Source organism: Perca fluviatilis, chromosome 21 (genome assembly GCF_010015445.1).
Source record: "Perca fluviatilis chromosome 21, GENO_Pfluv_1.0, whole genome shotgun sequence".
Taxonomy (NCBI): domain Eukaryota; kingdom Metazoa; phylum Chordata; class Actinopteri; order Perciformes; family Percidae; genus Perca; species Perca fluviatilis.
The window spans coordinates 6945237-6960426 of NC_053132.1; the positions used below are offsets into that span (position 1 = coordinate 6945237).

The following is a 15190-nucleotide window of genomic DNA, read 5'->3' on the forward strand; positions in this document are numbered from 1 at the left end:
CTGTTTGAGGGTTAAGACTTGGTTTTAGGATTAGGGATAGAATTAGGTTATGGTTATGGGGAGGGTAAGGTTTAAGGTTAGGTATTTAGAATTAGGTTAAGGTGAGGGTAAGGTTTAAGGTTAGGTATTTAGAATTAGGTTAAGGTGAGGGTAAGGGTTAAGGTTAGGCATTTAGTTGTGATGGTTAAGGTTAGGGTAAGGGGCTAGGGAATGCATTATGTTAATGACGGGTCCCCACAAAGATAGTGCCACGGACCTGTGTGTGTGTGTGTGTGTGTGTGTGTGTGTGTGTGTGTGTGTGTGTGTGTGTGTGTGCGTGCGTGTGTGTGTGTGTGTGTGGGACAGCAGGTTGGGTTAGCTCCTCATGCAGGCCAGCAGTGCAAGACAAAAAGATGTTTTTTAAGGGCTTTTTCTTAAGTTTAAGGTCAATGATGTGTTGTTCTGTCAAGGTGTCCTTGGTGATGTCCCTTTGGTGACGGGTCAGATTTGACATTGGTTTGTTTAATTAGGTATTCATCAATAAATTCCAGCAACATTCATTTGCATAAACCAGATCAATCTTCATTCCCACCAAAGATAAGCACACCTGCCATACCAGCAAAGCCCCCTCCACATCATTCCCTTTTCAAAGTCTCTCATCACGGTCTTTCATTTACATTAGATGAGCCTAAATAAATACATGAATGGCAATAAATTAGGTGTCAGTAAGTTAGTTAGTAGTAGATGAAATTCCATCCCATCATTCAACAGCTGGACAAACAGTACAGTATTTCAGAGTGTTCTCAGACCTGTGGGATTTTCATCGAAGATATGGCACTGTTTTTTTTTTGTTTTTTTTAAACATTTTCTATGCTGAATCATAAGCACGAAATCAAACATCATTCCAAAATCGACAAAAGTACAAAAAGAATTTCCCTGGTAAACAAATAGCCTATTTTAGCAAGCATAGCTAAATAAACTACTGTCACTTTGTTCACAGCATTCTCTAATGCAGATGCAGTCGGTTTACAAATCAAGTAAAAAGAACAGTAACAATTGTTCCGTCCCTCCCGGAAACTGTAAAATTGCATGGCACACGTGCAAAACATTACGTTTCTAAGTTCAAAAAAAAGAAAGAAATCAAAGAAAACCTGTTCCAGAAAAGCAATAAATAAGCCTCCATAGGTGTAAGCCTCTGGGGAGTAAAACATCCATTAACTTGTTTTATTTTTTTTTCCTAGATGAAAATAAAGTAGGTCTTTCTCATCATATGTCCTCTGGCTGTTGTCCTCCTTATCGAAAGTCCCACAATGCAGTGTTTGCTTATCGTCCATCGAAATACAGCATACAGCATAAGTCCTGTTGTAGAGTCACAAACAGAAACCCACAAAAATATGGATCCAGCATTGATGGCCCCTGCTGTTTTTGTTTTTTTCAGATATGCATTGCAGCAAAAAAGATTCCAGTGGTATCCGTATTAATGGACGGGACGTGGTGTTGGCCTTCCAGAGATCCAGAGTTTGCAGCCAGACGTGCCTGTTCATCCGTGATGCATGAAGAAAGCCAGTCAGGCGATGGCCCTCGCCCTCCTGCAGTAGGCAGTGCACATCACATCGTCAAACAGTCAGAAGGTCACTGGTAGGCTGCCGCAGCCTCAGTCCTCTCCACATTCATTGCTGTAGATGTACGCTTTCTTTTCTAATGTTTTTTTTTTTTTTGTGTCTTTTTGCCTGAAATGTTTTTTTTTTTAAGATTTTCAGTATTTTATATAGATATATATCTGTAAGTTAGCAAAGGATTTACCCAAGTCTGGCATTTTGTTTTTTTGTTTATATATCATTGTCAAAAAAAAAGCTTTCATTCTCAGGTTTACAGAAAATCCATCCTTTGCTCGTTTGAAAATAGAACTTGATAATTACAATCTTCTGGCTTTTTAGACCTTATGCCTTATTTTTAGGTGACCATTGCAAATGTTATCCCTCAATGCAAACTCCGTCTAAATCCATCCAAATCACCCCTCCTCCAGAGTTGAAGATTCAGGCTTACTAGATACAAAGTTGTGATAAATGTCAAATACTTCCTAATTGGCCTCGTCACACTTATGTTTGGACAATAATAAATAAATAGCGTCACAACTAATCTTTCAATTGTGTCCAAATGCCAGACTGGAGTATTCCCCTTCTCCCCTGAACCCTCTGCTCCCCCCCCTCACCGGTCCAGGCCGATGAGCAGGCGGCTCCTCTCCTCCTCCTTCTGGCTCTCGTTCTTCAGGTCTGCAAACACCTGAGTGAAGTAGTGTGGGTCGGAGTTGATCTGGAGCATCTTCGCGCTCATCAGGTTGATGATGGACAGGCAGCGGTCCCAGAAGGTCTCCTTGGAGCTCTCCACTAAGAAGGGCTTGAGAGGGTAGGAGATCTCGTTGCCCATGTAGGAGTAAGACAGGTAGAGGCAGGTGAGCAGCACGGCCTGCAGCTCGTGCTCCGTGGCCACCTCGGAGGAGACCACGTCACGGCAAAGCATGTAGACAAAGACCACGTTTGCGGGGGTGATGAATCCCTGGTCCTGCCAGCCTTGGAGCAGCAGGGAGCGGTCCACGCTGCGCAGCCACAGCACTGGGTCAGTGGGTGACAGGTGTTTCAGCCGGTAACAACGCCGGCACAGAAACTCCCCGAGGCAGCGCAGCAGCTCACTGGTGGAGGCCTGGACAATCACTCTCTTAGGGGTCCCGGGGGCCACATTGGAGTTGGTCAGAGGGGCTTTCTTGATGGACGATACTGTGTTGTTGGAGGCCTTGGTGAGAGCGGGAGTGCTCTGATCCTGGGTGAAGGTGGACAAGTTGGCGCATGACTGCGACTTCTTCAGGTTTTCATTGTTCAGCTGGGTGACATTGTTCTGGTAGGTGCCGTTGGGCTGCACCTTCTTGGAGCCTTTCTTCTTGGCGGACACTGCTACAATCCGCTTCCACGGGAGCACATTGATGAGCGAGTGGCGCTTCAGGTTCTTGTCTTTGGCGTTCTTGCTGTTCTGGACAGCTGTGTAGTGGCCCACAGTGGCCGGGCCGTCCTCAAAGAGAGCAGCCTTTCGGTAGCTAGGCGACAAAGACAGCACGGTTCCCATGGTGACTGTCGGGAGGCGTCCAGGGGCTTTAGCCGCACTGGGTCAGAAGAGGGTCTGCCAGGGGAGATCCTGAGGGTCTCAAAGCCTCTATGCTTCTGGGAGCTGGGAGTCCCGGGCTACAGGCTGCCGCTGGGCATCTAAGGCCTGGGAGAAAATGATCCTGTGAACAGCTCTCTGACAGGATAAAGATCACCCCGACTGAAACAGTCGCTCTCGTATTTCAGCTCTCTGTCTGCGTCTCCTGATGGCCGCTGCTGGAGGCAGAAAAGATCAAAAATCAGAAAGATAACTGGTGAGGGATCAATAACCTTCAGATTATCCATGGTTATTTACAAATTGGAAACAAAATGTATTTGATCTCAGATTAGATCTATAATTATTCAGCTTGCATCAGATAATATCACGGTAATGGGTTCTACAATGTTCTCATGATTTATTGATTGATTTTATTTGACCACTTAAATATAAAATATGAAACAGTACTCTGTGTCCATACATTAAAATACATAAATAGTCAGGGATGACACAATAAAGCCCAAAGACTTATTTCTATTGTGGTCCCTGAATGTGTGCTGAGTGGTGTCTGCTTATTTGCAGCATTGATCAGTAAGCGGTGGAATGGATCAGCCTATATACACTAATTAATCAGTAGTCTTTAGATTTATTCTTGCTGCAAATGATCAATGTAACAAGAACCCTAACATTATTGACATTTTAGTGTGAAATTGTGCTTCAGCTTCATCTGCAGTAGATTAGCGAGCATACAGAAAAATAATATGATGGGTGATTGCTGTGCATCAGCTATTCAAAGAATTCTCCTCCACATCCTTGATTTAAATGGATCCTATATGGTAAATGCGTACATTTATGATGAGAGAGACATACTGTATTTTTCTGGGCAATGGCCGACTTGTCAAAGTGAACCACGCGCCACCCACCCCTCTCACTAAAATGGAAGACAGAAACGTAAACACCTTAATAACAGGTGAAGGTCGCGTTTGGTGCATATAGGATTCGGCATATTAAAGCACAAATGCAAGCTCATATAATTTACCTCCACTAAAACTAGATAAACAAAGAGAGATGTAGGATTCTTTCTTTGCACGACATATATTCGTCCTCGCTGCAGTAGCCTTCCCTATGAATTCGACTGTCGATGGATCGACTTTGCTCGCTTGCGCAGGATCCAAGCTGCTCGATCCTTCATTCCATCACCCTGTTATCAATCCGATTCGTCAACGGTGGAAAAATTCCAAAACAGGAGCTTTGAATGGGACTTCACTGGGCTTAAATTACAACAGGCTACGTTTTGGGCTTCTTGCTGCGATAAGGTGTTGTGTAGTGTACATCATCGGGTGCTCTCCATGGTGCTGAAACTGAGCGTCTGCGTCGAAATAAAAATGCTGGCCATAATAGGCGGTGGCTTAGAAATGAAGAACATCCTCGTGTTTTCTTTCTATCCGATAACATCTTACAATATGAAGGTGCATGAAACTGTCTATAACGTTCCATCCCAATTTCTTTCATGTTTTGTGCCATATTTTCGTAATTAGATATAGCCTATAGCTGCGCATCATCTGTTTTCAAATATGCACAAATATGAACTGATGCACTTTTAGGACCAATATGTTCCAAAAATGAAATGAAACTCACCTGATCTCCTGCTCAATGAGAATATTATTGCTCTGTAACGATGATGCTCCGCGTCTCGAGCCTGGTTTTCCTTACAAGACGCGATAAAAACATAAAACCATCTCCGAGAATATAAATGCAACAAAGAAAATAATCCGAGCCGAGGCAAAAAATAACAAAAACAAAACAAGCGTTGGATAAACACGCCTGGTGTCGGCGGTGCTCAGACGATGGTAGGCAGTTGTGGAATGGATGCTTAGATGAAGATGTGCTCCTGGTCCTCCTGGCTGTGAGATGCGGATGCTGCGAGGGCTGATGTTGTGTTATGTCACTGGCTGTGTGAGGATGGTTGACGCAAAGGCGGTGGTGGGGCGCCGCTCTGCGCTTTGTGCGCGGTGCTGTCTCTGCTGGGAAACGACTCCGCCTATAGGCGCACACAGCAGGCGCACATGTGAACCCAGTGGACTTATGTTATTTATGTTATATGTTATTTTGTTTGCGTTTATATTTTAATTTAAGGACCTGACCAGAGTTCCTAGTTCGTCTTATAGGCTGGATGCTACAGTTTAATTATATTGGCCTATGGTTTCACATGGGAGTTATTGTGTATTTCTGAAGTAGACTAAGTCCTTAAATTAAAACAGAATAAATGTAATTGTGTCCCATTCTCATAAAAACAATTTAATATTGGCACAAAATATTGGCCTTGAGCAAGCATTTGATTTGGACATGTATGTTATACAAATTAAGTATTTCTGAAGTAGACTAATAAGTCCTTAAATTAAAACAGAATAAATGTAATTGTGTCCCATTCTCATAAAAACAATTTAATATTGGCACAAAATATTGGCCTTGAGCAAGCATTTGATTTGGACATGTATGTTATACAAATTAAGTGTATGGTGTTTAACCTACTTTAAAATTGAAGACAAAATTAATGAGCTAAGCTATGAGTTAAGTTGGATGGTATACACACATACAAATCAAATGCGTAGGATAAGCAGCCTCTAATGTTTATGGCCCATTTTTTTTATGTAACTACATTTCCCATGTGCCTTTAAATTTCAACATGCAAGTCACACGCTGACGTCACATACGCTAGGTAACGTAGTCCGCGCACGTATTTTCATTCAAGAAGCATTTGAATAAGGAAGATGGCGGCTGCAGCAGTGGTTGAATTTCAGAGAGCCCAGTCTCTCATTAGCACGGATCGCGACGCCTCTATCGACATTCTACATTCAATAGGTAAGTGTTCGGTCGAGATTTTGAGATGGACACTATTTCTCTGATCCCCGTTATTTCCTATTTCTCAGGTTGCGAGGTTAGCGCGTTCAATAGCAGGAGCCGGTGGTGTGCCGTGCTGACTCACTGTTGAACACTGGGTAACGGCAACTGCTAGTGGATATTAGCTCGTTAGCTCGTTAGCAACTTTGCTAACTTTAGGCCTGGGCGTGAAATATGTTAGTAGGTATCAGTAATGTTGTGTTTTTGACTGTGTAGTTGGGTCTTGTGTTGTTGTGTCATTGCCCACAGTTTCTAAGCTAACTACCATTAGCTCTATTAAAGACGATAGATGCTAGATCGGATCCGATACACGCGTCGACGTCAACACGGTCGTACTGCGCAGGCGTCAACACTCTGGTTTCCCCCTCTGTCATTGCAGCGCAAGACTGACTCTACCGTAAGGAATCACCAATAAAGGCTTCTAACCCAAATACTACACAATCGAACATGTTCCAACAAGAATGGGGAGAAATTAACAATATCGGCAAACAAGTGTATTGACGCCTGCGCAGTATGCCCGTGTTGACGTCGACACGTGTACCGGGTGCGATCTAGCATCTACTATTGAAGACTGTCTGTCATGTTAGCATGATAGCTATTATGGCTAACATCTTTAGCTTGTTGTCAAAAGCCTTCAACCAATTTCGTCAACACAGTCAAATGCAGCTCTCTGACAGAGTAAATAAAGCTACTACATATTTTATTAACGTAACGCATTACTCATTGGCAGCCTGTAGGTGTATGGTTGCGCAAACGCAGAGCTTAATGGAAATTGCATTACGATATGTAGCTAACGTTACTGTAAACTCTTCTCACTGTCCTGGAATTGCCTTGTCACTACAGCCTACTAGCTGGCTTCACTGTTTACTTCTCTTAAATATATTAGATGTCGTGACATAACATTGATTTAGTTCTCAGTAGTGGGGTCAATTATTTAATTAGCAATTTGATAGAAAAGTACTTAAATGTTGATAGGTGTTATAAGTTAAATCATTTATCAAGCAAAAACAAGCTGATTCCACGTCAAATGTGAGGGTTTGCTGATTCCCAATGCTTTATATGATAATAAATTGGATTTATATTTGGGTTTTGGACTGTTGGACATAGTAAGCTATTTTAAGAAGAAAAACTCAGTGCCCCAGAACATTGTGATCTGCTTTTTTCACTATTCTTCTCAGACTAAACCCGGGGTCTTCAATGTTTTTAAGCCAAGGACCCCTTAACTGGAGTAGAGACATAGCAGGGACCCCCTACTACATATATTGTATACAATGTTTCATATTAAACTGGGCCCAAAACCTTTCTACATACCTTTTTATTGCATACAATACTAAGCTATTAATGATGTAAATAAAAAAAGATCATCAAAACCATGACAAGACTAAGTCAGATTGTGGTTTCTAAAGCTTAAAAAGTCCATGACTCACACTGATTAAATGAGTGTCTCACTTTGGCAGACTGTTTAGAATGTACACATTGCATAACGTGAGGATTAAATAAGTAAATTGTTTTCCAATGTCAATGTGTTGCCTTTCTTTAACAGTGAGGAGAGATGTCCAAGAGAATGATGAGGAAGCTGTCAGGGTTAAAGAACAGAGCATCCTGGAGCTGGGGACACTCCTGGCCAAGTCAGGACAGGCTGCAGGTAATGGTCAAACTTTGATTGGGCTCCATTCTGTGCCTGTTTTTACTTTCCCAAGTAAGCCTACAAACAACCTAATGGAACCTGTTCTATGTTATGTTTCCACTTTCTGAAGTATTTGTCTTTTCCTTTCTTTTCTTTTTGTGGCCGTCTCCAGAACTAGGGGGTCTGCTGAAATTTGTGAGGCCTTTTCTGATTTCCATCAGCAAGGCCAAGGCGGCCCGGCTGGTCCGCTCTCTCCTGGACCTCTTTCTTGACATGGAGGCAGCAACAGGGCAGGAGGTTGAGCTGTGTCTTGAATGCATTGAGTGGGCCAAGGCTGAGAAGAGAACCTTCCTACGACAGGCCCTGGAGGTAAACAGATCTAGAATAAGCTTGTGGGTGCTGTCAAATGGAATAAATGTAGCTCAATTTTTTTTTTCCTTCTAGTCAACACCACCCCTTTTTAACTGAGAATAGCTCATGTGTATAACGTAGAGGGAAAACTGCAGTACACAACTGGATATCGCTGAAATATAAAGCCTTTCAAATGGAACATAAGCCCTTGTGATATATTTTGGAGAACCTCAGTGGAGAGCTGCAAATAAATGACATTGTGTTGGCAACGGTTATCAGGCTATTAAAGCTTTTTTAACAACTTACTGTATAGCGCCACTATTATGCTGTCAGGTTTATTTGCATTATGTTGTCGTTTTGTCATGACTTAATAGCTGATGAGGACGAAATATAGGATACAACCTATCACCAACAGCTGATGTATTCGTCCTCTCACCCAGCCCTAGTTGGCGCCTACGTATAACAGCCTTTATGTTTTATGATAGTGAAAACAAAACTGATACTGTATCCCCAAACATAAATAGAAGCTGTGGAAGGGATCAAATGTAACATTTCCTGACTCCTGGAGTGGCAGACGCTGTGATTTTTAAACAGATTATGGTGGAGCATTTGGTTGTAAGTAGATATGGAACACCGCCACTGTGGCGTTACTTTAGGTTAAAACCAAACGAACACAGGAAACTTGATAAATGTGATTTAAGCAAAGTTGTAAACTTTGCCTGAAGAAAGTAACAAAAGATGCTAAAACAGCCACTACACAGTGGCATCTATGATGACATCGCCCTGCTATAGCTGCCAAAAGGTGCTTTGTGGCAAATGACTGCCAGCAGGTTCACACTCAAAGCCAGGAATATCTGGAGCTTTTGGCTGAAATACAAAATATAGGATCAACAATACTTTTTTTATTAGTTCTATATATAGTGTCGAAGAAAACTACGTAATGAAACTGTGGCATGTATAAATGAGTGAAGCTGCGAAGAGGGACGCTCTTCAGACAAGCGCCATGGTTTGCCTCAGGACAAACATGAGGAATGTGACAGGAGTAAAAGAATTACAGGAAACTTTGTAAATAGCACTGTGTGTGTACAATGAGCTCAGGCTGAGAGAGAGAGAGAGAAGTCCTCATGTGCTTAAATAAGATCCACCTTAAAACAGTTAATTACTCTTTTGAGGAACAGCTATAGGTGCTGTATTTGTATTTCAACACCTATCTGTAGACGACATGACATCATGTTGAGATATGTAATGAAGACTTTATTTAAAGCATTGGTGCTGAACATCAGGTTTGTGTGTCCAACTCCTCGGACCTGCTATTTTGCACCATTTAACAAACCGGTTAGTCTTCCAACAGTAGTCTCGGCAGGCAATAATGTAATGCGGCATCCGCTTAGATTGGCACAGCTGCTCTCTGCTTTTCTAATGGCACTCTTTTTCTTTCAGGGTCGACTGATCTCACTCTATTTTGACACCAAAAGATACCAGGAGGCCTTGGCGCTTGGTGAGTGTATAGAGACTTCACATTTTTATCTTTTTGGTAAATAGCAGCATCTGTCTCCTGCTTCAGAGACTTGACAAAACGTCTGGCATTGCTATGTGGGCACGATTTTACTTCTAACGAGAAGAAACAAGAAAGAACCGCACATATCGGGAATATAATTGCACAATTAACCCCCAAGCTGTTTACTGAATGTTGTACAAAGTTATTGCACCAGGTAATGTGCAAGACATTAACTCTGTCATTCCTCACACCCTCAGGCACCCAGTTGCTCCAGGAGCTGAAAAAGATGGATGACAAAGCTCTTCTGGTAGAGGTTCAGCTGCTTGAAAGTAAGACGTACCACGCTCTCAGTAACCTGCCCAAGGCCCGCGCAGCCCTCACCTCAGCCAGGACCACCGCCAACGGCATTTACTGCCCTCCAAAGCTCCAGGCAGCTCTGGACATGCAGTCAGGTCAGATGTGTTCGCTATTCTAACTTCCAACAGTTACCTGGGCTAAAGTGGTTTAGGTTCTATGGGGTAACAGCAAGGTGGCGCTTATCAAAACAGTGAAAGTGAGAATTTAGCAGTTACAGTATTTAAATCATTTGTAGTATTAGTATCACAGAAAATATTGAAACTATGGAAAAGTAACTTGTATAACACATAACCGTGGTTATTTGCACTGATTTAATTGCTATTTAACAGCTTTACCATCTGCTCCCTTGGTAGGATAGAAAAAACTACAAGATCCATCTTGTAGTAACATTTTAATAGACATATAGACAGGCTATGGCAATTATTACATAATGGTCATAGAATAATTAAAGGATTGTTTATTGTATTTATTTTGTTTATTTTAGCTTTCAGATTATTCTGATTAACTTGGTTAAGCTTGGTTTGTCAAAAGATGAGACAATCCCTGTTGTCTACCTGATTTTTCTCCTTTTGATACTACCACTGGGGGGTGCCAGGAATTCAAATTCTTAACATTATATTTATAGTAATTACTATATTTAAATGAGTTAATAAAAAGTAATGAGACAAAAAAACATCCATGAAGCAACTCCTTCTTCTCCATAGTTCATTGAAAAAGGTATAGCTGGTGTGATCTTCAGCGACTCAGCTGTTTTTATGCTGACAACCATCTCAAAGTCTCACAGCTTGTTTACCAGCGTGAATGCAGAAGAGCCACGAGGCCTGATAGTATCCTAGTTATTCGTGACTTTACAACACAGTGTGAACTGAAAAGAAGACCCACGTTTGTGGCAAATTCTTCGGTGGTTTTAACATTTCTTTGAATCGTACAATCTCATAGCAGCTACAGTGTTTATCTCCAGCCCAGCGAGTTTCTCCGGTTTTTGTTGGCGTTTCACGGTGGCTGAAGCGGTTTGTTTTGGCCACAGATGGTATCATGCTGTGTCATCTCTGTTGTAGGGATCATCCACGCAGCAGAGGAGAAGGACTGGAAGACAGCCTACTCCTACTTCTTTGAGGCCTTCGAGGGCTACGACTCCATCGACAGCCCCAAAGCTGTCACAGCACTCAAATACATGCTCCTGTGCAAAATTGTCCTGAACTCGTGAGTAGTGCTTTTAAAACTTAACGTGCATTACTGTTTGAACATTCATTACTCTCACATCCACATGGTGCCTTTTTGAATCTTTAACACTACTGAGTTTATATATCTTATTATAAAAAAAAAAAAACTGTAACTTGGCTGTTTCAGACCAGAGGAGGTTCAAGGCCTGATCAGCGGGAAACTGGGCCTGCGATATGCCGGCCGACAGGCAAGTATCATTTTCTGCTAATAGCTGATCTCACAAAGCAGCGATGTCATTTGTTTCCACCTTTTATGGTCCTAAATGGTGATGCATACTATTAGAACCAAATGAAATACAAGCTGCTTTTTATTCTGAAACACCTCGTGAATAAAACATATTTCATAAAAATATTTTTTTTTTGGATTTTGCAATTATAGCCCACTGTTTTTTGTGTGGTTACTTCTGTTTCTGTCATGAGCTTTCTAAAAGACAAGCAACTTCACTGTATTTACTAGATCCCTATTGTTTTGTTCAGGTTAACAATTTAACTAAGCTGGTTTCTGTAGAAGGACGTTAATCTGTGGGAGTGCGTAGGTGGGGAAGGGGGCGTAAGGCCTTTTTACAGTCGCCGCAGCCGATCTGTTGCGCGCCAATGTGACGTCAAAATGACGCAGTGCTCGCTGCCGCGCCAGGATTTTAAGTGCGCGACCAGAGACGAAGCGGATACGGGAAGCATGGACGAGTTCGAGGGCAACCGGATGCCAGGACTCTCAAGAGTCTCTCTTGTAAATCTTAACTGGGTTAAGACGAGATCTTTTGTGGTGAATGAAAGACTTGATCCGACGAAGCAGGCCATTGAATCAAATCGAAACATTGACGTCAATGCTGCTGCCAGTTCTGCCGTTGTTTTCCTTCTTCTTCTTCTAGTCCGTAGAAATTGCAAAGTCGGTAGCCTTTCCTCAGTTGCGCCACCTCTCTTCAGGAGAAGACTGCAACTAGTGTCGCGACCACCACGCGCAAGTATAGTTAGGGCGCTCCCATGACGTCACACTGGTGCTCGACAGGTCGGCTGCGGCGAGTATACGCACGTCTTACAGAGGCAATCTATGTATAAACCATACGTAGATTGCCTCTATAAGACGTGCGTATACTCGCTGATTGATCTACACTCTAAATAAAGAAGATGTTTTGGAAAAAAAGTGACATTAATCTTTTTTTTGTCGTCATCCATCCAGACAGATGCACTGAAATGTGTTGCCCAAGCCTGCAAGAACAGATCATTAGCAGACTTTGAAAAGGTAAGAATCCTTTTTAGTCTCATCAAGTCTGTGTTAATGGATTTTCATTTCTTTCGACCAAACAAAGTGTGTGTGTGTGTGTGTGTGTGTGTGTGTGTGTGTGTGTGTGTGTGTGTGTGTGTGTGTGTGTGTGTGTGTGTGTGTGTGTGTGTGTGTGTGTGTGTGTGTGTGTGTGTGTGTGTGTGTGTGTGTGTGTGTGTGTGTGTGTGTACATACATACACAATGCATTTGAATGATTTTCTTTGTAGAAAAGCTTCCAGACAAATTGGCTGACTGTTGTAGTTGTGCATCTTCCAGGCCCTAACAGAGTACAGAGCGGAGCTGAGGGATGATCCCATCATCAACACTCACCTGGCCACGCTGTACGACAACCTGCTGGAACAAAACCTCATCCGTGTCATCGAACCCTTTTCCAGAGCACAGGTAAGGACGTGCAAGGCTTCTCTTCACAAAGGAAACATGTCACTTATAGTATACAATGAAAGAGCATTTATTATCAGCTCCTAAATTCTTACATTTTCCTGTCCCTAAGCATTGTCTTTATTTATTTTAAGGGTATTCTCTCCATATTCCAGGCTGACATGAGAATCTGCTCTTGTTCCTCATCATTTTAACAATTATTTAATATGCCTCTTCTTCTGTTTTCAGATAGAACACATATCGGGTCTAATGAAACTGTCAAAGGTATGTCTATTTGCAGTTAGCCTATTTAAAAGTATTAAAATCCTCATTTATATCCCTTTTAAAATGTGGGTTGTATTCATTTCTTTTTTTTTTATAGGGGGATGTTGAGAGGAAATTATCACAGATGATTCTGGACAAAAAGTTTCACGGTTAGTGAAAGGTTAATTGGAAACGTCTGTTTCTATCAGACCTATGCACTTCACAGGCAGAGCAAGAGTCTTCACTGTACTGTGTATATATTTTTGTGCAGGAATCCTTGACCAAGGTGAAGGTGTCCTGATCATATTCGAAGAGCCCCCTGTGGACAAAACATACGAAGCAGCCTTGGAAACCATTCAGAACATGAGCAAAGTCGTGGATTCACTTTACAACAAAGCCAAGAAGCTGACATAGGTACAAACCAAATATTTCAGGAAGAGAAGAAGCGTTGTCTTTGTGCTCTTTCTTTTAGTCTCTACTAAATGTTTTGTCTTTCATCCTCAGAGCAGATTGCCACGGCAGTGCGATGGAGGAACTGTGTGTTTGACCAGCGTGTGTAACATTTTAAGAAGGGGACAAGGGAGCGCAACAAAAAGTCCCACAAACTGCAACAAACAGGATTCCCCATCAAACTCCCTCCCCCCTCTCTCCTTTCCCTCAATGGACAATTTCATCACTTCTCTTGTTTATTTTACCCTCTTTGATTTTGATATCTCTTCAGGATTCTGTATAACACTCAGCGGCCAAATCAGGCCATCAGGGAATATTGTACAACCACAATAAAAAGAATAAAAGGTTTAAGAATACATATATGTTTATATCTGCTATAAGGTCGGGCTTACCAAGCCTTAAGCTGACTCCACTGCAACCTCTAAGGTGCAACATTGACCTCTGCGGCCTAGACTCTGCTACCTACTGCGTATGCGGAAACAAGGCTTTCTCCTGTCCATATCTTTCAAAAGCACACTGTTTAGTTTTTGGAAGGTTGGGATACTCCTTGGGATACTGAATATTTGTCGAAGAGCTCCCCTCTTTTCCCTCACCATATCAATGCCAACAGTTCAGTCCCCACTGTATTTCAGATATGTATTAAACTCACTTTATTTGTTTTGGGTTTTGTGTTTTTGTTTAAAAAGAACAGGAAAAAAAGAATCAGATGTTTGCTACATGTCTGCCCACCCTGGATATGTAAGTTTATAGAACAGACAGGATGCCATTTCACCACCAGTGCCACCTTTTTGGGCGCTTCTGTTTGCCTCAGTGTTTTGGGTGCAATATGAAATCGAAGGGCAGAGGTGTAGATGTATTCATTGCCTCTGAGTGTCTGTGAGTTACCCCTGACTGAGCAATTCTCCATTGTTAGTTCCTAGCACTAGTGTGGTATGCTAGTAACCAAACAATTTGTATGGTTTTGATTTGGGTTTTGATTTTTTTTTGTTTTGATTTTTTTTGTTTAACTCTTATAAAGACATTTTCAAAATAAATATTTTGTATTTTAAGGATTTTGTCTTGTCTCTTGCAAAAGAAATTGCTGATGGTAATTTGACGTGGTAACTTACCGGCCACTCAGCTATGATATTTGTTTTACAGTTTGAGGATTAGGAGACTACTAGGAGAGGATTTACATGTTGCAAAGTGTTTATTTGCAGTGTTTGACCCAGGAAATGTATACAAGAGTTAAGTGGAAGTATGTCTGCTAGAGGACAAGTCAAAGGGGCGATATCTAAGCAGTCACAGTTCTTAAACAGGAATCAACATGTTTTTTTCAAATTACCGAATTCACCCCAGAGTATCTTCCTCCTGCTGCTATATTTGTCACTAATTTGAAAGGAAACTCACATCAAAGGGCATTAAATCAGTTAAATGGACAGCTTTGGATTGTCTTTTATTTTGATTTTTAAACAATCAGCATGATGATTACCCAACCCATGTTGTCAAACTTGGGTACAAATGTGTTTTTTTTTCCTTTTTTTTTTTTTTTTTTTTTTTTTTTACTGTGTAACACTATGACCAAGTTTATCTTAAAAGCATCTGTCAACAGACTTACTTCTACAACCCTTTCCCATTTATCGGAGCAGATTCTTTACACCGCCATGTTCAAACAAGTGCCATAAAAAGCAGGATTTTCTACTTCTTTTTTTTTTCCCTCAATACTTAAAAGCACAAGCATGTCATTTTAAATGTAGCTGCCCAGCAGGAAACTACTTCCAAGACTTCC

General features: G+C 41.6%; 2 protein-coding genes across 5 annotated transcripts; one reads left to right on the forward strand and one right to left on the reverse strand.

The window, feature by feature from the left end:
• Window positions 1-609: 609 nt before the first annotated feature.
• cdk5r1b (cyclin-dependent kinase 5, regulatory subunit 1b (p35)) lies at window positions 610-5072 on the reverse strand. 3 transcript variants are annotated; one of them, XM_039789235.1, is made up of 3 exons: window positions 4750-5072; window positions 2192-3347; window positions 610-1568 (listed from the first exon to the last, which is right to left on the reverse strand). In XM_039789235.1, exons 2-3 carry the CDS (start codon window positions 3094-3096, stop codon window positions 1547-1549), a joined length of 927 nt encoding a protein of 308 aa, XP_039645169.1. In that variant the 5' UTR covers window positions 3097-3347; window positions 4750-5072; the 3' UTR covers window positions 610-1546. The 3 variants fall into 3 exon arrangements, with proteins under 3 accessions (XP_039645169.1, XP_039645168.1, XP_039645171.1); XM_039789234.1 differs by having other exon boundaries at window positions 2192-3350; XM_039789237.1 differs by lacking the exon at window positions 610-1568 and having other exon boundaries at window positions 2188-3350.
• A 758-nt stretch (window positions 5073-5830) lies between these two features.
• On the forward strand, window positions 5831-14840 carry psmd11b (proteasome 26S subunit, non-ATPase 11b). Of its 2 annotated transcripts, none has more exons than XM_039788992.1 (13): window positions 5831-5973; window positions 7556-7657; window positions 7812-8008; window positions 9431-9488; window positions 9746-9940; window positions 10904-11048; window positions 11196-11256; window positions 12246-12308; window positions 12607-12732; window positions 12958-12993; window positions 13091-13142; window positions 13244-13386; window positions 13477-14840. In XM_039788992.1, the coding sequence occupies exons 1-12, from the start codon at window positions 5883-5885 to the stop codon at window positions 13384-13386; spliced, it is 1269 nt and encodes a 422-aa protein (XP_039644926.1). In that variant the 5' UTR covers window positions 5831-5882; the 3' UTR covers window positions 13477-14840. The 2 variants fall into 2 exon arrangements, with proteins under 2 accessions (XP_039644926.1, XP_039644927.1); XM_039788993.1 differs by having other exon boundaries at window positions 13482-14840.
• The last annotated feature ends 350 nt before the right edge of the window (window positions 14841-15190 follow it).

What these genes read in the sequence shown, in the direction of transcription:
- cdk5r1b (XM_039789235.1), bottom strand. Translation starts at nt 3,096, where the DNA reads ATGGGAACCGTGCTGTCTTTGTCGCCTAGCTACCGAAAGGCTGCTCTC. An exon ending in CTGCTCATCGGCCTGGACCG is followed by an intron (nt 1,569 to 2,191) that starts GTGAGGGGGGGG and finishes TGCCTACTGCAG; the next exon opens with GAGGGCGAGGGCCATCGCCT.
- psmd11b (XM_039788992.1), top strand. Translation starts at nt 5,883, where the DNA reads ATGGCGGCTGCAGCAGTGGTTGAATTTCAGAGAGCCCAGTCTCTCATT. An exon ending in CATTAGCAGACTTTGAAAAG is followed by an intron (nt 12,309 to 12,606) that starts GTAAGAATCCTT and finishes TGCATCTTCCAG; the next exon opens with GCCCTAACAGAGTACAGAGC. An exon ending in TCTGGACAAAAAGTTTCACG is followed by an intron (nt 13,143 to 13,243) that starts GTTAGTGAAAGG and finishes ATTTTTGTGCAG; the next exon opens with GAATCCTTGACCAAGGTGAA.